At 44.2% G+C, this 24,638-nt stretch overlaps 1 protein-coding gene across 2 annotated transcripts in view; it reads left to right on the top strand.

Moving 5' to 3' along the window:
- Nucleotides 1–217: 217 nt before the first annotated feature.
- mknk2b (MAPK interacting serine/threonine kinase 2b) overlaps nt 218–24,638 on the top strand; it is a 29,191-nt gene continuing 4,770 nt past the window's right edge. The window contains exons 1-13 of one of the 2 annotated variants that reach the window (XM_059991030.1): nt 218–348; nt 562–725; nt 1,205–1,292; nt 1,407–1,508; nt 3,252–3,349; nt 11,802–11,881; nt 12,263–12,336; nt 14,957–15,061; nt 16,767–16,822; nt 18,497–18,592; nt 21,318–21,512; nt 23,528–23,692; nt 23,809–23,852. In XM_059991030.1, the coding sequence (XP_059847013.1) occupies nt 675–725; nt 1,205–1,292; nt 1,407–1,508; nt 3,252–3,349; nt 11,802–11,881; nt 12,263–12,336; nt 14,957–15,061; nt 16,767–16,822; nt 18,497–18,592; nt 21,318–21,512; nt 23,528–23,692; nt 23,809–23,852 (1,154 nt within the window). In that variant the 5' untranslated portion in view covers nt 218–348; nt 562–674. Of the gene's footprint in view, nt 349–561; nt 726–1,204; nt 1,293–1,406; nt 1,509–3,251; nt 3,350–11,801; nt 11,882–12,262; nt 12,337–14,956; nt 15,062–16,766; nt 16,823–18,496; nt 18,593–21,317; nt 21,513–23,527; nt 23,693–23,808; nt 23,853–24,638 lie in introns of those variants that run through there. The other variant, XM_059991031.1, reaches the window with a different exon arrangement.

A 24,638-nucleotide genomic window follows, 5' to 3' on the forward strand; every position in this document is an offset into this window, starting at 1 on the left:
ACACGAGATTATGTCATTGTGCTTCGATTGTACATTCTTCCCAAACCGGCTCGGCGAAGGTTAAGAAAGTGCACGGAGCCAATGGAGGAGGAGCGCGTCCCGGGCTGCCTGATGCAAGCCGGAGCAACGCTGGGGTGAGGAAGGAGTTAAGTGCACGTAGCGGGGCGGGGGGGAGCGCTGTGATTGGCGAGGCCGGGCCGTGAGCTGCAGACTGTTCCCAGGCTCGGCTCCGCACGTAGGGCTGCGCTCTGTTTACGGACGGCAGGTTATAAATCCGCTGCTCACACAGCCGCCGCTCGTAGATTAGCACTAGGCTGCTGGCTGGCTAGTGAGGGGAGTGTTGTGCAGGTAAGAGTCTCTCGTCTGCAAATTTAGAGTACCCACTGACTATATTTGAATGTAGCTAGAGCAGGCATTGTAAATTGTATTTATGACATGGTTTAGAGAAAAAGAAGATAAATCTGAAGTGCCACCTAGCCTTGTTTTGAGATTCGTGCGGATTTAATGAAACGGAGGCGCTCCTCAATTTAATAAACGTAAGCCTTCTCGTTTGCATTTCAGGCCATATACACTAAGACAATAGCGGGTTCCTGCCTTCTTCGTATCTGAGACTTTTGTGGATTTTTTTGTGTTTTGTTTTGGAAATTGTTACTGGTACTGTGAAGAAAAAAAAAATGGTTCAGAACAAGATTGCAGAGCTGAAAGGTTTCCATCACTCCTTCAAGGTAAAAACTCGCGAGTGTCAACAGAGCGGGTGGGTGGGCGGAGGGAATTGCGGAATAATCTATTTATTTGCAAAGAGGCATTAAAATATTGGATTAAATATTGGTGCGGCCGAACTGTGGCAAAGGTGTGTTATGTAAGCAGAGCCGACGCTGAAACTAAACATGTTTTTTTTCCGATTTTTCACTGCGCCCTTGTTACAGTAATTGCTGGTTATCTGGGTTTAGATGAGCTTTTCGGTGTGTGAATTAATGTTCCGGTCTTTTTACTTTAAAGCCGCCTCCATTTTGTGGTCCGGCTGATGCAAGAAACAAGTAGGCGGACTTCAGCATATAGCTGAAAGCTCCTCTGATTGTTTTTATACATATAATGCGTTCTAGTTCTGCTTTGCAGTATCTCTGAATTTTATTCGGAGCTAATTTTATAATTTTTTCAGGGCTCTTTTATAAACAACTTGCTGACGGTTACTATTGTATGACAGGGTCAGACTCCCTTTGATGGATTTTGTGATGACACTGAGCCATCTCATATTGAGAAGGTGTTTAATTTTGACTGTCCTGGAAGACCTGGTAAGTTGTCAGTGAGTTCAGTTTTTTAATATATTGCATTGTATGTTTAATTATTGTGTGTATGTGCTCAAATTTGAAGTTTAAAGCTATTTAAATGTTATTGTTTTATCGTAGACATGCCCTCAAGTAAACCCATTGACATCCCAGACGCAAAGAAAAGAAACAAAAAGAAAAAACGATGTCGGGCCACAGACAGCTTCAGTGGCAGGTTTGAAGGTAGACCCTCTCTTGTAGGATGAATTATTACTGTGGCAGGTTTGAAGGTAGACCCTCTCTTGTAGGATGAATTATTACTGTGGCAGGTTTGAAGGTAGACCCTCTCTTGTAGGATGAATTATTACTGTGGCAGGTTTGAAGGTAGACCCTCTCTTGTAGGATGAATTATTACTGTGGCAGGTTTGAAGGTAGACCCTCTCTTGTAGGATGAATTATTACTGTGGCAGGTTTGAAGGTAGACCCTCTCTTGTAGAATAATTTACTTGTGGTAGACTGCATTCCAGTTTCCAAGATTAATGTCATTTCCAGTACACAAGTGTAAAGTAAAATGAAATAATTGTTACTCTGGACATAAAAAACACTAGATGTGTCACATGACAAGAATTTTAAAAACAATAAATATAAATATAAGATGGCTTGTATACTTTATATGCCATAAAAGTGATGCTGGGCACAGGGCTGTCTGTACATAAGGTGACTGACAGGAAACAAAGAAATGTACGTAAAGAAAACAGTTCTGGATTGTTAGTGAGGCGTGATTTAAACCCCCACACTTAAACCATGGGCTTCAATGATGTTAATTGGTCAGACTTCCAGCTGTAACCAGAGAGATAACTGTCAAAGAAATATCGGTCTGAATAGCTGGTTTCACCAGGCAATACTGACTCAGCATGCCAGTTACAAAAATATTTAAATTTGTGAGGCATAGATAATTGGATGGTAACTGATTCATCCCCAGGGTAGGGGTGTCCAGAGTTAGGGGGCAAAAGTTTATAGGGTGCTGGGGAAAGATTTAAAAGCAGCCCAAGGGTAACTTTTTCACAGCAATGGTGTTAAGCATATGGAACGAGCTGCCAGAGGATGTGGTTGCAGCAGATACAGTAAGCATGTGAAAAGGTACATGGAGGGGTAGGAAATTGGTGCAAGCTCTGCAAACGGTGATCAGAATGGACTGGTGGGGCTGAATGGCCTCTCCCTGCTGTACTGCTATCCTGACTGAAGATGGAAGCTGTTGTTCAGCAGAAATTTAAGAGGCATTGGAAACAGTAAACCTTTTTCCTTTGGTTTTCTGTTTTGTAGGCACAAGAGTGTCCTTGAATATGTGAAAGTTCTGCATACAAGTTTGAGTTTTGGAAGAAGTGATGTTTACTTTTTCTTGAATTATTTGTTTGTGTATTTTAAGTTTGGTCGACCTTCCTTTTGGTTGCCATGAGTTACAGGAAGGATGTTATTAAACTAGAAAGAGAGCAGAAAGCATATACCAAACTATTACCTGGACTTGGGGGCCGGAGATTCGAGGAGTGCTTGTGTAGGCTAGGACTTGTATTCGCTGGAATGGGGGTGACCTGTTGAAGCTATATAAGATTGTGAGGGTGGAGACAGGGTGAAAACATAGTCTTTTTACTGGGGGGGGGGGGGGAGAGAGGGGTACTAAAAACAAGAGGGCATCAATTTAAGATCAGAGGTGAGGGATTCAAAAGGGACTTCAGAGATGGCTTTTTCAGGAAGAAGTAGTTATGTGTTTGGAATGAGCTGCCAGAAATGGTGCTTGAGGTGGGCACATGGGCGCCATTTAAAAGCCATCAAGGTCAGGTTCCCAGCCAAGGACTGATGCCTTTATGCCATGGACAGTAGAGGTTTAGAGGGCAATGGGCCAAGCACAGGAAGATGGGAGCAGCTCGCGGTGCTTTGTTCTGTGACTGTATGGGTGTGTCTGAGCTGACTTTGTCTTTTTTCCCACAGATGTTTACAAGCTGAACGGAGAGATGTTGGGGGAGGGGTCTTTTGCCAGGGTACAGACCTGTGGAAATCTAATCACCAATAAAGAGTATGCTGTGAAGGTGAGTGTTGCACCCCGTCCCGCAGAACGTACACTCGGTGGCCACTCTGTTAGGTACACCTGCTCATTAATGCAAATATCTAATGTGCCAGCAACTCAATGCATAAAAGCTTGCAGACATGACCAAGGTCTTCAGATCAAACATCAGAATGGGGAAGAAATGTGGTTTAATTGACTTTGACCATGGAATGATAGTTGGTGCCAGACAGGGTGGTTCGAGTATCTCAGAAACTGCTGATGATCTGGGATTTTTGTAGGCAACAATCTGTAGAGTAGAGGTTCCCAACCTGGGATCTACAGACCACTTGGTTATTGTTAGGGGCCCATGGCATAAAAAAGTTTGGGACCCCCAGCTCTAAAGTTTACAGAGAATGGTGCAAAAAAAGGCAACCAACGAGTGGCAGTTCTGTAGACAAAAGCACCCTCATTAATGAGAGAGGTCGGAGGAGAATGGCCATACTCGTTCAAGCTGACAGCAACTCAAATAACCACGTGTTAGAACAGAAGTGTGCAGAAGAGCAGTTCTGAATGCATGATGTGTTGAACCTTGAAGTGGATGGGCCTTCAGCAGAAGACCACACCGGGTTCCTAATAAAGTGGCCACTGAGTGTGGATGGCATCTACTGAGCAGTGTGTTAGTTTGGGGGCAGGGAGTGGTTGGCTGCATTAGGAAATGTTACTCCAAGACCTTTTCCTTTCCCTTGCCAACTAGTTAATAAGACTGTGACTGGTTTTGGCGCTGGTATGTTGTCTTTGTGCCCAATGGTAGGATATGGATCACACAGCCATTGTGGGTAGAAGGGCCTTTTCCTGTGCTGAGCTCTTCTATGTCCTACGCCTAGTAGTAGTGTCCAAAGATCAATTTGATGCGCACAAGAGGCAACTGGAAAATATCATCAAGCCTAGGTCACATTCAAATGAGTTGATATTGATCTCAGGTTGCAGCCTGATACCCCAATCACCCTCCTGCCTCCACGGACGCTGCCTGACCCACTGAGTTTATCCAGCTGTTTGGTTTTGACTCTAGACCTCAGCATCCGTCGTCTCTTGCTTAACAACCTTCTATAGCTATTTCAGTGTTGTGGTTGGTGGAAGGCTAACATCACGCACCACAACTCTGAAACCGTGCTAATAAATAATATTGAGAACAAGAGTCCTTGAGAATTAGTTATGGGATCAGTTGTCTTTTTTTGCACTTGGTTGTTGGTCTTTGCTTATGTTTAGGATTTTGTTAAAAAAAGAGGGGCAAGTATTTTTTTTACAGAGTGGTGGGTGTCTGGAATGCTCTGCCTGAGGTGGTGGTAGAGGTAGAAACATCAGGGACTTTTTAAAAGACATTTAGATAGGTACATAGGAAAATGGAAAGGTATGGGAATCGTGTAGACAAAAGGGATTAGTTTAGATGGCCATTTGATTATTTAGTGTATTACAGTATTGTTAGCTGAAGGGCTTGTTCCAGTGCTGTATTGTTCAGTGTTGTTTAATAAATTCTATGTTTTCTTGCCTATAAAATGAGTGTCAGGTAGTATATGTTAACATACGTACGTTGATGATAAATTTACTGTAATTTTTCAATCTGCTTAAGACTTTTGCACAATAATGTATATAGAAAAAATGCAAAAAGAGTTTTTTTTATAAAAAGTGTGCTAGTGTTCATTGTGCATTCAGAAATCTGATGATGCTGCAGAAGAAGCCTTTCATCTTATTGAACAAAGGAACATTCAGTAGTCTTACAACAGGGGATAGAAGCTGTTCTTTGAGCCTGGTTGTGTGTGCTTTCAGGGTTTTGGTATCTTCTGCCCGCTGGGAGGGTAGGGTGGGAAGTTACTAACTTTTGACTCTGCAGGAGGTGGAATTGGTAGAAATGTCATAATGAGGAGCACAGAGCTTTGTAACTGCCTTCCAAACTATGAATAAGAAAGGGATGTGGGAGACTGTGGTAGCTACAAATTAATATGCAAATAACTTGCTGTACAAATGTCAAAACTCAGAAACAAGTTTATTACCACTGACATGTCGGTAAATTTGTTTTGTGGAAAGAATACATAAAGTATACTACAAATTACAATAAGACTATATTAAAAAGTAGTGCAAAGGGAGAGCAAAATAGTGAGGTAGTGTTGTGCGGATTTTGGTCCATTCAGAAATCTGATGGCGGAGAGGAAGAAGTTGTTACTGAAACGTAACCTCCTCCCGGTTGGTAAATATTGTGAGGAGGGCACCTCCTGGATGGTGGGGTCTTTTGTGATGGATCCTGCTTTCTTGAAGATGTCCTCGATGCGAGGGATACCAGTGCCCATGATGGAGCTAGCTGAGTTTGCAATCCTCTGCAGCTTTTTCTGATCCTGTGCAGTGGCATCTGCCTACCAGATGGTAATGCAACCGGTTAGAATGCTCCCTGCAGTACCTCTGTAGGAATTTGCCACTCTTTGGTGACATACTGGATTTCCTCAAACTAATGAAATGCTGGCTTGCTTATTGCCTAGAGAGTTCTAAAGGCAAATTGACAGGTCGAACAGGCTTCAACCTGAGGGGATGGGAGATGGTATTCTTGTATAAATGCAGGCTGAGTAACTATTAAATCTACAGCTGGAGTTGCAATTTCATCTGTGGAGAGGGGATAAGAAATGCAGGCGTTGAGAGACAGTGGAACTGGCTAATGGAAGAGTGAGCAAGGGCCTCCTTAGGGGAATGGAGGCCTTTCGACAGTCTAGTCTGTCGCGGTGGTTGTACACTTGTGCATGTTGGTGCTGGAGACAATAATCTAACGGTTTGGAGATTGATTTTGAATCCCAGCCCAGAGTGCAATTTTTTTTTAAACTTGAGTTTCAGTTTAGTTTCCTGACCATACTTGGCAGTGGCCTTGGCAGAGGACAAACTTTGACAAGACAAGCTAAAAATCTCAGCGTTAACCCATAATTCTCATTTGTGAAATGATGCATGCTGGTATTTGCACATCTTATTCAATTTCCAAACTTTAACCTCTAACTTTATATATAATTCCTTATAATTGTTGAATGTTTTTGTTGCATGTCAAGCCAACACACACAGCAAATCACTAATAAATATAAATGTATGTGGCAAATAAAGTTACTCTGTGATTGTTTAAACCAGTTAAGACCAGTGTGATTGCAATGGGACAAGATAGGCTTTCTTCTATAATATAGGAGACAACATAAAGAAGGTCAGAAGGAGTTTTACATTGTTTTGAAATGACAGCATGAATTTTGGTATCATTAGCAGAAAGAGGGCAGAAATGATTTTGAGTTACTAAGGTGACCTGAATAAATATGGTGGCTGTGTAATGTGGAAGGAAAGGGGTATTTAAAATGCAGGCGACCTCAAGTTCAAGTTTATTGTCATCTGACTACATGTACACAACCAAATGAAACGATGTTCCTCCGGACCACAGTGCACCCACAGTACATATATCACATGCAGCACGTAAAACAAAATATTACCATAAATAAGTTAATAAAATATAACACAAAGTGCACGTTGCGCCAGGGCAGTTAAACGGCTCACTGTTCTAGTGACGAGACCTCAGTGGTTAGGCTCACAGCCTGAGGGAAGAAGCTGTACCTAGTCTGGCAGTCCCAGTCCTGATGTTTCCCTACCTCCTTCCTGATGGTAGGGAGTCTGAGACTGTGAAGTGGGTGGGAGGGATCCTCAACAATACTTCGTGCCTTTCCTCTACAATGCTCCCGGTAAAGATCATGAATGGGAGGGAGCGAGACCCCAGTGATCCCCTGGGCGGATTTTCCTAAATGGTTTTTGAGGCCTCAGGCAGACATTCTGCAAACGGTAGCTTATTTTCAATGAAAATCAAAATTCATTACTTTGAGGTAGAACAAGGGCAGTGCAAGTGAAGTGTCTGTATTATTTCTAGAGGATGAGTATGGAAGCTGTAAGAACAGAATCCTGCTTGCACCATCTATCTCGTTATGATCTTGCACCGTCTATCTCGTTACGATTGTACGCCTTGCTGTTTACTTGTACTGCACTTTCTCTGTAACTCTGCCCCGCTGAGAAGGGAGGAGGGTTCGGCATGGGACTAGTAATCCCATCCTGTAAAAATCCAGAGCTACAGAAATGGCAATAGAAGCTCCAAAGGCCTCATCCTCAGGAGAGGAAGGATCTTTGATGGGCTGGCCCAGGACAGAGTACTCTGGCAGCAGTCTACACCCCAGTAGAGGTGATGGGCTTAAGTCAAAGAAGAACTTTCTTTTAGCTGTTACATTTGATTCTGCATTGTTATTGTTCCACCTTAATGCACTCTGTAATGATTACATCTGTATGAACAGTATACATGACAAGTTTTTCACTGTATCTCAGTACCTGTGACATTAATACACCAGTTTCAAACTCTGTTAACCCTTCAGTGGGTCGGGCAGCATCCGTGATGAGAAATGGATAACACTGGGGATTTCTCCCATAGATGTTGCCTGACCTGCTCAGTGTTTCCAGTATTTCTTCTGCTTGCAGCTTGTGGAAGCCCTGAACATTTGTCTACCTTGTTGAAGATTTTAAAAACAACTAAGAACATATTTTTGTGTACCTCTGTGAAATCTCCCTCGCCCCCAATCTCCTGCGCTCCCAGATTTGATGGAAGTTTACAAAATGGAGGTGTATGGGTAGGGTAAATGCAAGCAACGTTTTTTCCACTGGTGTTGGGTCAGACTAGAGTGGGAGGTCATGGGTTAAGAGTATCTAAGGAGAACTTGGGGGGTGGAATCTTCACTCGGGGCGGTGAGAATGTGGAGCGAGCTGCCAGTGGAAGTGGTAGATTTGGGTTCAGTTTCAACGTTTAAGCGAAGTTTGGATTGGTACATGGATGGAGGGGTATAAAGGGCTTTGGTCCTGCTGCAGGTCAATGGGAGTAGGCCGAATAACAGTTTGGACTAGATGAGCCGAAGGGCCTGTTTCTGTGCTGCAGTGTTCTATGACTTAAATGAGCACTTAATCCCATTAGCTACACTTGCCTCATGGCCTTCTCTGCCTTGCCTAGACAATTAAACGTTCTGAGGGCATTTGCCTTTACCACCTTGGGCAATCCGGGGAAAAATGTCTCCCTTGGATCCTCTAACCCTCTTGTCCCTTACCTTTGCCTTCTAGTGTTAGACACCTCTGCGGGGGTGGGGGGGGCTGGTGGGGAGAGGAGATAAGGTTTACACTTTATAGTGCCAGCAAGTTCGATTCCCGCCACGGTCTGTCAGGAGTTTGTACATTGTGACTGTGTGGGTTTCCTCTGGGTGCTCTGGTTTCCTCCCACATTCCCAAGACATCCGGGTTAGTAGGTTAATTGGTCATGGGTGTAATTAGGCAATGTGGGCTCGTTGGGCTAGTGCGCATCTGCCATATTTATGTTTGTTTGGAGATACCCCACAGCGTAGGTCCTTGTGGCCCACCAAGCCACACCACTCCGGGTAACCCTAGTTTAATCTCAGGACAGTTTACAGCGGCCTATTAACCTCCTAACTCGTACGACTGTATTGCAGTAATCGATAGAAAACCCGAGCTCACACGTACAAACCTCCTTACAGGGGCTGCTGGAGTTGAACTCTTACTCCCTGAGCCGTAATAGCATAACCGCACCATCAGACACTAAAACGTTAAGGGCATTTGCCTCCTCCCTCTCGGGCAGTCACCTAGATTCAGCTACCCACTGTGTGGGGGGGGGGTAGTATTTGTCCTCGGACCCTCTTTAAAGCTCCTGCCTCTCTGCCAGGGAGTCGTCCTGCTGTATTGATCCTCCCTAAGTGAGCAGTAGGGTGCCTGCCTGGTGCAGCAGGCCAGGGTGTGACCCGGTTGTCGTGTTATTGGTGAGTGAAGAGGGTGCGGCTGTTGTCTGCGGACTGCCTCGTGAGCGCCTGCCAGTCAGGACACCGTGTTCAGGGCTGCGAGCCAAAGCAACAGCAGTGTTGGTTGGTGTCACTGGGGGAGGGGAAGAGCGAGCGGAGATACTGAGACTGCAGCCATGCAGCTGCTGTTTGCAAACTTTTTCTGCTTGGAGCAGCTGTTTTTAATTTGTGCCCGCAGTGATCTCCGAAGAGCTTTCCATCTGAATCACATTGCTGAGCTAAAGAATCTACCAAATCTTCTGAATTGGGAGAGGATTTGGAAAAAAAAAGACGGCTTTAAAACATTTCCTTTTGTGCTAAAGGAAGCTGACTGAATTCAGATGGTGTGTGAATGGTGTTCATTGCATTGGTGGAAAATGCACGTTCTTTTTCTCCTTTTCATTTCCAACTTCAACAAATGTTTTTGTTTAAACTTTTATTAAAAAAATCTTCCGACCAAGTGTTCTTCTGTTGGGTGATAAGCTGTTTAGGGTGGTTCTGTGTGCGATATGCCTCAGTACAAAGTGTAAAAGTGTGTTTGCCTTGAGAGTGGTTCCTATCAGCAATATTTTTTTTCTGAAGACTTTTAACCCTTGCTCAAACTCGGCCTCCTGAACCAACATGGATTACTTCTCACCCCAGCACTAAACTACCTATGGGCTCGCTTTCACAGTTCTCAGTAAATTTATTATCAAGCTACGTATACAACCCTGAGATTCATTTTCTTGCGGGCATTCTCCATACATACAGAACAAAATAATAACCACAATAGAATCAATGAAAGACCACGGCAACTTGGGCATTCAGCCAGCTTACAAAAGACAATAAACTGTGCAAATATAAAAAAGAAATAATAAATAAGCAACGAATATCGAGAACATAAGATAGAATTCTTGAAAATGAGTCCATGGGTTGTGGGAACATTTCAGTGATGTGGCAAGTGAATTTGAGTGAAGTTATCCCCTCTAGTTCAAGGACTCTACAACACATACTCAGTATTTTTTTTCTGTATTTGTTCTGTCTGTCTCTTTTTTTTCTGTACTTGCACAGTATGCCTTTTGTGCTTTAGTTAGACCATTTTGTGTGTGTTTTTTGATTGATTCTATTGTGCTTCTTTGTATTTACTCTTTGGCACAGTATTGTGGACGGAATAGTCTGTATTGTGCTGTAGTGTTTCTACGTTTCTTTAAATGCCCACAAGAAAACAAACCTCAGGGTTGTATATAGTGACATATACGCAGTTGGATAATAAATTTACTTGAACTTTGAAATCAGCAAAACTGCCAATGAACTGTGGCCGTGCTTTGTTGGCGTGGAATGTGTGGCGACCGTTGTGGGCAGCCCCCAGCAAACCCTTAGGCATTTTGGGTCTAACGCAAATGATACATTTCATTGAACTGTTACCATGTACGTGTGGTAAATAAATCGGAAGTTGAACAGTCAATGACAGACCCTTTAAGGCGCAGTAGTTGCTACCAGAAGGAACCAGTGTAAAATGCATGCGTCGGAGACGGGCTGCAGATGCTAGTTTATTACACTGAGTGTATGCACTATTGCATAAAGTGAATGGAAAGTGTTCTATTCACAAATAACTGGCAAGGAGTTTCCTTTGGGTTGTGCCTAATTGATTCAGTAAGAAAAATACCATTTTTGCAAAGTGATACCACTGTTCAACAAATTCTGCCTTAGTTCACAGATTTAGCTCCGTTGATTACCTGTGGACAGTTCAATAGTGCAGATGGGAAATGTTTGTAAAGCAGAATTGCTGACGACTGCAGAGTAAACTGAACAACAGTTAGTCAAGTATGCACAGACATCTAAAAGTATGCAAAATGCTGGAGGAACTCAACCGGTTGGGCGGGATCTGTGGAAGAGAGTAAACAGTCGATGTTTTAGCCCAAGACCCTTCATCAGGACTGGAAAGGAAGACGGCAGAAGCCAGAATGAAAAAGTGGGAGGGTAGAGGGAGGAGTACAAGCTAGCAGGTGATTGGTGAGACAAGGGGAGGGGAAAGGGCTTGGGTGTGGGGGGGGGGGACTATGAACAAAGGAGCTGGGAGGTGACAGATGGATACTGTAACAGACTGAAGAAGGAATTGATGGGAAAGGAGAGTGGATCCTGGGAGAAAGGAAAGTTCTGGCTTCTTCCCGCTTCCTTTCCAGTCCTGAAGAAGGGTCTCGTCCAGAAATGTTGACTGCTTCTTTCCCGCCATAGATGAAACTGTTAACTTAATTGTAAAAGTAGAAGGGCTGTGGTCATTCAGTCATTAGGTTTGATAGGATGTTGTGCCTGCAGATAGCAAAGAGTTTTATTTTTATTAAGTGAGTTGGCATGGTAGTGTTGTGGTTAGTGTAATGTCTTACAGCAGAGCTGATTGGAGTTCAATTCCTGCAGCTGTCTGTAGGGAGTTTGTACGTTCTCCCTGTGACCTTGTCGGATTCCTGTGGGTGCTCCATTCTCCTCCCACGTATGGGTCAGGGCGAGGAAGTTGTGGGCTTGCGAGGCAACCCTCAGCACGTCCTCAGACTGTCACTCGTTGGCACAAACAGCACATCTCACTGTTCCTATGTCGGTGTGATAAAAATAAAGCTGATCTTTTTAATCTTGTTACAGATTATTGAGAAACGACCGGGCCACAGTCGCAGTCGGGTGTTCCGTGAGGTGGAGATGCTCTATCAGTGTCAGGGACACAGGTACTGGTTGGCTCTCAGTTAATCCTAAAAGAAGCAAGAGCCTGTTAATGCTCCCGATGTTGGTGTTTGCTGACAGGATCAATTTTAGTTCAACAGGTGATTGCCATAAATAGATAATCCTGATGTAAGACAAGGAAATAACTTTGTTTTAACAAAGCTTAAATGTGGCAGCGGCACGATTATTCCTGCTGCACAGAACTCTAATCTTTTTCCCCCATTCAGTGGCATCTTTTATTTAACAAGCCAGCAGTTTTTCATTGTATAAAAAAAAATTCAACGCAGGGTGATGTCAAATGTTTGAATAGAGCTTGGCACATTAGATGTTGTAGACTGAATTGTGATGTTTCGCTTTTTAGAACTTTTTTTAATCCTTTACCTCAGGAACATTCTTGAACTTATTGAATTCTTTGAAGATGAGGACAAGTTCTACTTAGTTTTTGAAAAAATGGAAGGAGGTATGAATCTTAACTAATTACTGGGTGTTTTTCGTTAGTGCAGAGTTTGAAGGACGTCTAACTATGGGTTTCCTTTCTCCCACGATCCACTCTTCTCTCCTATCAAATTCCTTCTTCAGTCCATTACCTTTTCCACATCACCTCCCAGTTTCTTACTTCATCCCCCTCTTGCACCCACCTGACTTAATCTATCACCTACGTCCCCCTTCCCCACCCCTCACCTTCCTATTTTGGCATCTTTTTCTCTCCGCCCCCCCCCCCCCCCCACACACTTCCAGTCCTGATAATGGGTATTGGCCCGAAACATCGACTGTTTATTCCTTTCCGCGGATGTTGCCTGACCTACTGAGTTCCCCTGCCATTTTGTGAACGTTGCTATGGATTCTCAAAGGCTCCCTTTGAGTCAATACAGCAGGGTAACAAGGCCCTTCAGCCACTGTTCTGGCCAGCAAATACCCATCCATCAGCCCTTGGCCCATAGCCTTAGATGTCCTGGTGATTCAGGTGCACCCCTGGGTGTGGGAGTCTCTGCCTCCAGCATCCCATCAGTGTGTCCATTTCCAACTACCCTCTGGTTGAGAGGCTTTCCCTCGTATCCCCACCAAACTTCTTATTCAAACTTTCCCCCGCTGGTTACTGGCATTTCTTCCATGGAGAAATGCTTATTACCGTGTACCCTTGCTCTGCTTCTAATTTATGGAGCTCTTGTCACCCATCAGCCTTCCTCACTCCAAAATGCCACATGTCTCTTGCTACATTAATTTTTCATCCATGTAATCTTGAATTTGCAAACATTATTTGCGTTGTCTATTCCTGTAGATTTTTTTTTAATTTCAAAAGTAAGTTTTGTTCATAAACATATATATATTTGTGTGTGTGTGTATGTGTATATATATTATAAAATACGTATATATGTAGAATAAGTTGCTGCAGATTTTTTAAATTTCAAAAGTAAATTTTATTCATAAAATATACACATAGAAGAAAAAATATTGCAATCTGTTTGCATTAATCATTTTTACATTCAGTGGTATTTTTTTTAAACCATAGGTCCATTACCACTCAAGTACCCCACTGGGTGCTACAAACTTCAGATGTCAGAGGGGCTCAGCCCCTCTGCGTACAGCAGTGGAAGGCGCCAGGCTGTGGTCCTGCCCTGCGAGCCTTCACATTGGCAGCACCAAGCTTCAGTGTGTCCCTCAGCACGTTCTCCCACTCTGTGAGGAAATCTCTAGTCAGTCAGGAAGAGATAATGAAAATATCCTGATTAGCTTTCTGAAAGCCTCATGGCCTTGGTTGGAGCCACTTTACATTTGGCCTGTGTTATTTTAGTTCAGATCAAATAGAGAATGCCTACCGGTGAAGATGAATGGATCACGTTTAGAGAGATGTTTGGATGTTACCAAGTATTTGATAGGTATTTACCTCATCTCTTTGGAAAGTTGTAGCTCCGATTAGAATCTTTACCAGTCGGTATGATGCTTATTGAACTTTGATAGTAATCAACGTTCCCTCTAATTTTTTTTTAACAGCTGCGCAGAGCAACTGCTGTTCTGAGCAGGAAGTTTTTGTGGCCTGAAAACTGTGCGGCACTTTATAATAGTATTGTATAAAAGAAAATCCCAGCTGCGTTGCAATAAAGGCTACGTGCGTGGGAGCATTTCAGTTACTGCGTGACGGCACAGCTTAGAGGGAACAGTGTTTTTTAAAAAAAAAATTTAAAACATACCGTAAATTTGAAGTGAAAGGGAAGAAACTGGAAACACTCAGCAGGTCAGGGAGCATCTGCAGAAATAAAGGTTAAAGATCAGCTTTATTTGTTACGTCAAAGCACAGTGAGCACAGCCCACGAGGGTCAGTGTGCTCCGAGCACTAACGTAGCCTGGCCACTACTGACTAACCCTAACCTACATGTCTTTGGAATGTGTGAGGAAACTGGAGCACTCCGAGGAAACCCAGGAGTTATGGGGTGAATGTTGAGATTCCTTACAGACAGCGGCAGGAGTTGAACCCCGGTCATCGGCACTGTAAAACGCTGTGCTAAGCACAACGCTACTTTGCCGCCTGGAGTTGACGTTTCCGGTCTCGGACATTTTGCAGAAGTTTATTCAATAATTAGGGGTTCAAAAGCTATTTACAGTTCCAAATTAAAATAGGATTGCTACTGTCTACGACACATTTCTAAAGAGCACCCCCTCCCCAGTTCTTGGAAAACCACCATTCTGTCCTTGGTGTATACCACCTCTCCAGGGAGACCCCTGAAGAAGGGTGGGCAATTGGCTCAGGCAGAGCCCTCGACTGCCCACTGCCTGGATCGGTGAATGACTAAGGAGCAAGCTGACCAGGAGATTTCCAACCCGCCCCCTCCCCAGAGTGGCCCTCTCCCCTCTCTGTACCACATGGCTGCAGATCATGAGCATGGGTCAGCTCCGAGACTTCATCAGCCTCTTTCCACAGATGCTGACTAGCGTGCTGACTGTTCCCAGCTTTTCCTGATATTTACCTCAGATTGCCTAGTTAGCTGCAGTTCAGGTGGAAAGATGCCCCTGTCACAGAGCACATTTTGGATATTACATTTCATCCGTGACTGCAACAATTGGTTTTTTTTCCCTCTCTTCAGGGTCTATATTAACGCACATACACAGACGTAAGCACTTCAACGAACGGGAAGCCAGTATTGTTGTCCATGAGATAGCAAGTGCATTGGACTTCCTCCACAACAAAGGTAATTGACTTATTGTGAGGAGTATCTGGACAGGGTTACAGATGCAGTTAATACAGACCAGGAGAATAGACAAGGTGACAATACTGTTTACCAGGTAGTCAGCACTAGATGACCACTTTTTTTTAAACTTTGTTTCATATACACTCAGTGGCCACTTTATTAGGTAACCCGTACTCCTCGTTAATGCCGATATCTGATTGGCCAATCATGTGGCAGCACTCAATACATAAAAGCATGGAGACTTGGTCAAGAGGTTCAGTTGTTGTTCAACCCCAACGTCAGATTAGGGAAGAAGTGTTATTTAAGTGACTTTGACTGTGACATCATCACTGGTGCCAGACAGGGTGATTTGAATATCTCAGAAATTGCCGATCTCGTGGGATTTCCGCACACAACAGTCACTAGATAAAACATCCAGTGAGCAGTAGTTTTGTGGGTGAAACTGCTGAGAGAGGTCATGGGAGAACGGCCAGACTGGTTCAAGCTGAGAGGATGGTGACATAACTCAAATAACCCCATGTTACAACAGTGAGGTGCAGAAGAGCATCTCTGAAGACGTAACACGTCAAAGCTTGGACTGAATGAGCCACAGCAGCAGAAGGCCACACAGGATTCCACTCCTGTATGTAATGAAGTGGTCACTGAGTGTAGTTATGACAACTGTGTCAATACGTAATGGCAACTTCAGTAAGAAGGAAATAACTGAAAATGTACATCTCCATTGGGATCTAGAAGTGCGGGGAAAGCTTTACTCTGTTATCTAACTGTCTCCACCAATGCCATGTCCTTCTCGGCTTCTCCTTGGGCTGGCAGGATCCATGATGGTCGTTGTCCCATTAACCAACTCGGTCCAATCTCACCCAACGTGCGGCATGGTAGTGTAGTGGTTAGCATTATGCTCTTACAGCACCAGCAATTTGGGTTTCAATATTGCCATTGCCTGTAAGGAGTTTGTATGTTCTCCCTATGACTGTGAGAGTTTCCTCCCAGTAATGTGGTTCCCTCACATTCCAGAAACGTAAGGGTTAATAAGTTATTTGGTCCCTTGGATGGATTGGGAGACAGGGCCTTGGACCAAAAGGGACTGTCACTGTGTTGTATCTCTAAATCTAAATAAAGTAGTAAATATTTTCATCCTTGTGTAACCAATATCATTTGGCAGACTCCTTGGTATCCCCCATCTTGGATCCAACAACCTTGGTGTTAGCCCAAGGTATTTATTTGTTTATTTGTTGAGATATGGTGCATTGTTGGCCCTTCAAGCCACACCACCCAGCATCCTCCCGATTTAACCCCAGCCCAATCACAGGACAGTTTACAAGGACCAATTAATCTACCAACCGGTACGTCTTTGGACTGTGGGAGGAAACTGGAGCACCCGGAGGAAACCCACACGGTCATGGGAAGAATGTACAAACTCCCTCCAGGCAGCGCCAGGTATTGAACCCTAGTTGCTGGTACTGTAATGTGTTGTGCTAACCATTATGCTACCCTGCCACGCGTATTTGTAATGTGTCAACTACTTTCAAAGTAACGTCAATATTAGCTTGAAGTAAACCGTAGATTTTTCAAGTTTGAGCCATTTGTTACCCAGCAGCCCCCTCCCTATGCTGTTTAGAAGAGATGATTTGGGTATGAAGGAGAGCTTTATACCAAGGGCTGATCTCTGATCTAACCCACTAACGAGAGTTCTCTTGTTTATCAGGTATGGCCCACCGCGACTTGAAGCCGGAGAACATCTTGTGTGAAAACCCAGAGCAGGTGTGTGCCTTTGGAATCTGTATGAAGTTCAAGTTTCTCATTATCTGACTGTACATATAGATAATCAAATGAAACAATGTTCCTCTGGACCACGGTGCATCCACAAAAAATATATCTCACACAATACATAAAACAAAATATTACCATAAATAAGATAATGAAATATAATCCAAAATACATGCAATGTGTAGCACAGGGGCGCAGCTCGGTGTCCTAGTGATGAGATCTTGCTGGTGGCAGAGCTTTCATCAGTCACAGCCTGAGGAAAGAAGCTGTTAGCCGGTTGGAAGTTCCCGTCCTGATGCTTCTCTATCTCCTTCTGATGGTAGTGGGTCAAAGTGATTGTTTCATGGCTGGTAGGACCCGGTAATCCTCTGGACAGTTTTTACTACCCTGAATGGAAGGAATACTCATTAAAAGCAAATGAATGCACTTTTTCATTGGGGAAGAATTTGTTAGTGATTCCAGTTTTCCGAATTAGCCAGTATAAGAGCCTAGCTATCTGGAAACCAAAAGCAAGCATTCACTAAGTAGGAATGTTTAATGGGTGACATGCTAGATGAGGGGTTTCCAGTCCTCCTCATGGTGGGTCTCCTTAGGCCACAGCCGGAACTACCTATATTAAAACTTGCATGATGTTGGCACTTCCCCTGAGCTGAATTGGTCGTGTGGGCTGGTGAGGAGGAATAATGTGTTTCTGTAAAACAAATCGACAAATTGCACTTTTGGACATTTGAGACTAAATAAAGAAATGCACACAGTCAGTCAGCACTGTGGGGGAAGTACATCTAGGACGGGGATCCCAACCTGTTTTATACCGTTAACCAAACGATCCATGGACCCTGGGCTGAGAATCCCTGATGTAGAACTTTCTTATTAGGTTCCTGAAACAAAGTCAAGGTGGCGTTCATTTGCTGACATGTTGAGATTAGGACATGGGATAGTACAGGCCCTTCACTCCCTTATATTGTGCTGGCCTTTTAACTACTTTGAGATCAATCTAAACCCCCTCTCCCACATAGCTTTCTATTTTTCTATCAGCCTATCAAAGAGCATCTTGAATGCTAGGGTGCTGAGTACTGTAGTAATTATATGTATTACACTGTACTGCTGCCGCAGAAATGACAAATTTCATGCCATATGTGAGTGATGATAAACCTGTTTCTGATACGGGTCTCAATTGTGGACTGAGAGTGGGAAGGGGGCTGGGAGAGGAGAATCATGTTTGGGGAAAAGGGGAAGGGAGAGGGGAGGGAGTGGGAATCACCGAAGAGACATTCTTTAATGATCAATAAATCAATTGTTTGGAATCAAGTGACCTTGCCTGCTGTCTTGGGGCTGGGTGTGTCTGCAACCTGCCAGTACCCCCTCCCTTGCCCCTGGCATAGTACAGTACTGTGCCACCTGTCCCACATCCGTCCTGTGGCACTCCTCCATCACCATTCCAATACCCTTAGCTCCCACCAGATTTACAAATTTACACTCTGCTCCACGTTAACAAATACAGTACTGTGCAAAAGTCTTAGTATACGTATTACATATAATAATACATGTCTATTACATGCCTGCTTGGTGAGGTGTGGTAATAATTTAAAGACCAGTATCATGAACCCAGCTGAAATTTGTTTATCAGCTTGCAACCAATTCATGGCTTTTTCATCTCTTGCCTTTCAGCTCTCTCCTGTAAAGATCTGTGACTTTGACCTGGGAAGTGGGATAAAACTGAATGGAGACTGTTCCCCCATTTCGACCCCTGAACTTCTGACGCCGGTAAGCAGGGGGTTTAATTAGAACTGTTCTCTGAATTGCACACGGCACCTGCACTTGCCTCTTCGCTGTGAAATCTGGAGCTATTAAAAACCTGAAATTCTGCCGGAGACTGCAGATAACTTTATCGTGTTATAGAGACCCACTTGTTTTAGGATGATCTCAGCTGTCACCAATGGCCCCTCAGTCTTTTGGATTGAAGAGTGAAAAGCTTCTCAGATTCAGATTACTGGATTTGGGTTTGATAGCAACATTTGAGAGAAGTTTGGGTAAGTTCATAGATGGGAGGGGTGTGGAGAGCAATGGCGCAGGTCAGTGGGACTAGGCAGAATAACATCAGCATGGACTAGATGGGCCAAATGGCCTGTTTCTGCGCTGTAGCACTCTATGACTGTAGGTTAAATCACATGGCTACAGTGTTTTGGAAGGATTAATCCTGGATGGTGGGGGGGTCACTGAACTTGTGAACCCTTGTTGGCTCGCATACAGTGTAGAGTTCTGTTTTGGTACTGTTCTAGTTCAAGGTCATCATGTTCCAGCCAACAACTGCTTTCTTAGAAAGATTTTCAGCAGTCCACGGGGATCATGGGCAGGTTATTTTTCAAAGCGCTAATAGGCTGTCCAGGAGGAGGAGGGCCTATGTTTTGGCTAAGTGCTTGAAGTGAAAGTGTCACAAATACTTTCCTATTCAGATTTACTTATCGAAACACACAGTGAAATGTGTTATTTGCGTTAATAATCAGCACATACGGGGATGTTTTGGGGGGCTAATACGGCAGATCCTCAGTACTCAGCAGGACAACACTAGCTGGGCCTTCTGGTTGGGGTCGACCATGGATGGCACGTCCCAGCTGTCTACGTGATACTCAAGCCAGGGCAGTACGATACGGAGAGCAAGCTGTTGCCCATGTAGCAGGCCCCCCCCTCGCCACGCAGCTGATGAATCCAAAGGAACGGCAGAGACCGACAGTTTGGTACCAGCGACGCAGGAGTTGTCAGTCAGCACTGAACTCGACGTAGGACTGTCTTAGAGACTCCAGCTCCTTGGGGTTTATTCCTGAAACCTTCCCCATGAGATCAGAGTTTTCCTTCTAGATGAGCTGCCGACCACGGCTGTCGAGCCCCACCCCTTCTCCTGTCAGTAGAAACAGTTCTGCTGGGTCTAGTAGCTAAACTTCACGTGAAAGGCAGGTGCTGGCCTTGGTTGCCAGATACTAGATGAGATGCGTGCCAATCGGAACATTTAATAGGTAGTGGGAGCTTATTACCACGACCCCCCCCCCCCCCCCCAACTGTAGCTATGCCAACCTCGACACCACAAATCAGATTGTATAGATTGTGAAGGAATTGCTCCGTCAAATAGCTACTGGGCTTGTACAGTCAAAGAGAGGTTTAAGTGAGTGGAAATATGAGAACACATGACAGGATCAGCAAATCATGAACACCTCACCCAGGGTCAGGGTCCATGCCCCTATCAGAATCATACTTTAGACCTTACCTTCTCCAACTATCACCTTCTTGCTTCTTACTTCACTCATCTCCCCCTCCCCTGGCTTCACCTGCCACCTTCTTACCTCATCCCCCCCCCCATTCCCCCACCCACTCACCTCCCCCTCCCTTGGCTTCACCTGCCATCTTAATTCATCCCCCACCCACTCACCTCTCCCCTCACCGGGCATCACCTATCACCTGTCACCTTCTTTCTTCATCCCCTTCCTCCATTTCCTTATTTATTCTGTTATCCACCCGCTTCCTTTCCCGTCCTGATGAAGCGCCTCAGCCTGAAACATTGACTGTTTATTCCAATCCATAGCTGCTGCCTGACCTGTTGAGTGCCTCCAGCATTTTGTGTGTGTTGCAATAAATGATGGGAAAGTGCTTTGTTTGAGGAAGCTGCTGCGATTCAGTCAGGCACACACACAATGCTGAGGGACTGTGGGTTGCCTGTTTTTGATCGCGTCCTCTGGCACCCTGCGGCATCGTGGGCCCCGCCCTGCTCAAGTTGCCTGTTGCAGTTTTGGACGTGAAGATGTTTCTCTGAGAAAGAACAGAGATCATTTCAACTCTGCGCTAAGTTGTACTGTGGGGGAAGGGCTGTGCTTGCCGTGAACTTTGCCAAGACAGAGCTACTTTTAACCCTTTCTTAGCAGAATCTGAATCGGGCTTAATATCTCTGACATAGGTCAGAAGACAGTGCAGGACATAAAAATTATTATTAATTGCAATAAGTGAACTACAGTATATTACAAAAAAGTTAAAAGTAGGTAGTGCAAAAAGAGAGCAAAATAGTATCCATGGTTTGATTCATTGTCCATGCAGAATTCTGATGGTAGGTGGGAGGAAGTTACCATGACACAGGAGCAGAGTTAGGCCGTGTGTCCCATCGAGTGTTTGCCATCTCCCTCTCCACCCCATTCTCCTGCAGTCACTGGCTTGTCAGCACATCTAGGAGAAGGAAAACTGTCAAACCTCCACTTCCTTATCTTCTGTAGCCTAATGTTGACAAAATGATAAAAGATGTTCATGAGATTCATGTGGTTTTACTATAATTGATTTTTTTTTAAAAAAAAGTCATAAGTCTATTGTGAAAGTGTATGAGCTTCTCCAGTGTTTATCCATTTTAAACGGAAATGTTTTTTCTTGGAATTGTCCTTAATCTGGGCATATAGCACAGCGTCACTTGAGTAGTTACCACTCAATCACTGTGAAATTTGTTCTCTTGTTTTAGTGTGGCTCTGCAGAGTACATGGCCCCGGAGGTTGTGGAGGTGTTTAACGAGGAGGCTTCAATCTACGATAAACGCTGTGACTTGTGGAGTCTGGGTGTTATATTGTACATCATGCTCAGCGGCTATCCACCCTTTGTAGGAAACTGTGGTACAGACTGTGGTTGGGACCGCGGTGAGGCGTGCCCGTCTTGTCAGGTGAGTAGCCAGATGTTTTAAACTCTTCAGTGTTTCTAGTTACTCTGTTTTATTTTTTAAAACTTAACCAGCACCAAAGATGCTCCTGTACCACCTTCCTGATGGCAGCCCAGAGAAGAGAGCATGTCCCGGGTGGTGGGGAACTCTGTTGATGGATGCTGCTTTCCTGTGACAGCGTTTCATGTAGATGTGCTCAGTGATGGGGAGGGCTTTACCCATGTTGGACTGGGCTATATCCACTACTTCTTGTAGGATTTTTTTTTGACACTGATCAACAGAAAAGGACTCTTCCATGTTAAAGTGAAAACAGATTTCTACAAAGCGGCCAAATTAACTACACGAAAGAGTCTTTTTTGGTAGTCATTGTCCAAAAAAAGCCAAATTAAATCCACTGTGATTCAGTGTTGTAAAACAATAAACATGAAAACTTCCGGGGGGGGGGGGGGGCGGTTGAACACTTTTTATAGGTACTATACACCCGTGTAATTGTTAAGCTTCAAATAAAATAACAATTAAACAGTCTAATCCAACAGATAAGAAATGCAGACTAATCTGCTGAATATAGCCAGCATTCAGTTTTTAATTTTTGTATTGATTTTTTTATTACCTCCTTTTCACATTATATGTCAATGATCTGGATGACAGAATTGATGGCTTTGTGGCCAAGTTTGCTGATGATATGAAGACAGGTAGGGGGGCAGGTAGTGTTGAGGAAGCAGGGTGTCTGCAGAAGGACTTGGATAGGGAGAATGGAGAACTGAAAGAAGTGACAGGTGAAATATGGAGTAGGGAAGTATATAATCATGACTTTGGCACAAGGAATAAAGGTGTGGGCTATTTTGTAAATGGGGAGAAAATTCAAAGATCAGAGCTGCAGAGGGACTTGGGAGTCCTCATGCAGGATTCCCTAAAGGTTAACTTGCAGGTTGAGTCTGTGGTGAGGAAGACAAATGTGATGTTAGGTTCATTTCAGGACAAGAGTATGAAAGCAAGGATGTAATGCTGAGGCTTTATTAGGCATTAGCCAGACTGCACTCGGGAGTTTTGGGCCCTTTATTTTAAGAAAGGATGTGCTGGCGTTGGAGAGGGTCAAAGGAGATTCACGAGAATGATCCCGGGAAAGAAAATGTTTTTGATAGGCTCCTCCCTGGTGGGAGTGAGACAGCAGAGTCCGTGAGCAGGGTGGTGGGATCCTTCATGGTGTTACTGGCCCCTTCCTGTATATAATGTGTGCAGGTTTCATAGGTTAAATGGACACGAGTGTAATTGGCGATGTGGGACAGACTGTTACCATGCTGCATCTCTAACTGAATAAAGACATTCACCACGCAGGTAGCTCAAACGAACTGCATCAACCTTCTCAAGGTCAGCAGCCGATGGGCAGTAATTCTAGTATTGCCCTAGCACCTCCATTTGCTGTGAAGAAGTGTCAGGGTGCATTTGGGTGGACTTGTCTGTACAGAGCAGTAGCCTGTGTGGGTAGACATCGCCTGTAATCACCGCTGACATAACGGAGAGGTGTGAAGCTGGAAACTGCCTACAGAGAGAAGGGGCTCGTAACTCGAGCAGAAACAGCTTTTCAAAACTACTGTGCCAGATTCACAAAAGCATGTTCCTAAGACTATCCGCTTTTTAAAAAGAGTAATAGTCAAAGGCAAGCGAGATGAAACCTACAGGATTAGTGGGACTTCGGGATTTCATTGACAGTGCTTGCATTAGTTGACCATCAGAACTGGATCTGGAAATGGTAATGATCCAAAGATCCCCATCACTGCTCTGTAAACACTTTAAACCACTTTGATGCTGTTTACATTATAAATACACGCTGGTATTTATGCACATTTCATTCCATATCCATGCTTTAATCCATTTATTTTTTATAATTGTTGAATGTTTTATTTCTGCATGTCACACCCTAACCATCACCATAGCAAATTTCTAATACATGTAAATATACATGACAAATTAATCTGATCTTTGACCCAATGATTAAGTCATAAATCTTTTATTTACAGAATAACCTATTTGAGAGCATCCAGAAAGGGAAATATGAATTCCCTGACAAAGACTGGGCTCACATCTCTTTTGGTGCCAAGGACCTCATTACGAAGCTCCTCGTCAGAGACGCCAAGAAGAGATTGAGTGCAGCACAGGTGCTGGAGCACCCATGGGTGCAGGGGGTATGTATCCAATACCAAGGGCTGCAACGGCCCAAACTATCAAATTGCTAAATTTCCATCCTATGCTCTGTCACTGCACAAATTTCATTTGATTCCTCCTGTTTGTCTGTTTCCAGCACGCACCAGAGAACACCCTGCCAACTCCCCGTCTCCTCCAGAGGTAGGTCCGCCCATCACTTCTCAGTTTGGAGAGGGGCGCTGTTGGAATGTTCTGAGGCGTGTTTGTCAAACATTTTGGGGTGGGACTTGCTGACTGCACTAACATTGCAGTGAGGGTGGAGGGAGGATCTGACCAGGCTTATACAGACAAAACCTAAAAAATAACTGCTGAGCTGAGGAGTAAAGCTGGAGGTCGTAAGTTACACGCACAAAATTCTGGGGGAACTCAACTGTCCTGATGAAGGGTCTCAGCCCGAAACGTTGACTATTTATTCCTCTCTGCAGATGCTACCTGACCTACTGAGTTCCTCAAGTATTTTATGTGTATTACTCTGAATTTCAAAGTTCAAAGTAGAGATATTATCAAAGTACATACATGTCACTATACACAGCCCTGAGATTCATTGTCTTGTGAGCATACTCAGTAAATCCAAGGGTCCTGTTCATCTCCCTGTTTATCCTCCTCACCCGGATCCACCTATCACCCATCAGTTCTTGCTCCAGCTCTTTATTCTAGCCATCTCCCTTCTGCCTTTCGCTCCCGGTGAAGGGTCTTGACCCTGTCCATTTCCCTCCACGGATGCTGCCTGACCTGCTGAGTCCCTCCGGCACCTGGAGTGTTGCTGCACATCTCGGCGTCTGCAGGTTTCTTGTCTTTGCAAGCAGCGGTGTTGTCTTTAGCTGTTGGAATTTTTTTTTTTGAGTTTATTAAACAGACAGCTCGGCCCAACTGGTTTATCCTGACCAAGACTGCTACCTGAGCTAGTCCACTTCCCTGCTTTTGGCC

The sequence above is a fragment of the Hypanus sabinus genome, chromosome 16 (genome assembly GCF_030144855.1).
Source record: "Hypanus sabinus isolate sHypSab1 chromosome 16, sHypSab1.hap1, whole genome shotgun sequence".
NCBI classification, from domain to species: Eukaryota; Metazoa; Chordata; class Chondrichthyes; order Myliobatiformes; family Dasyatidae; genus Hypanus; species Hypanus sabinus.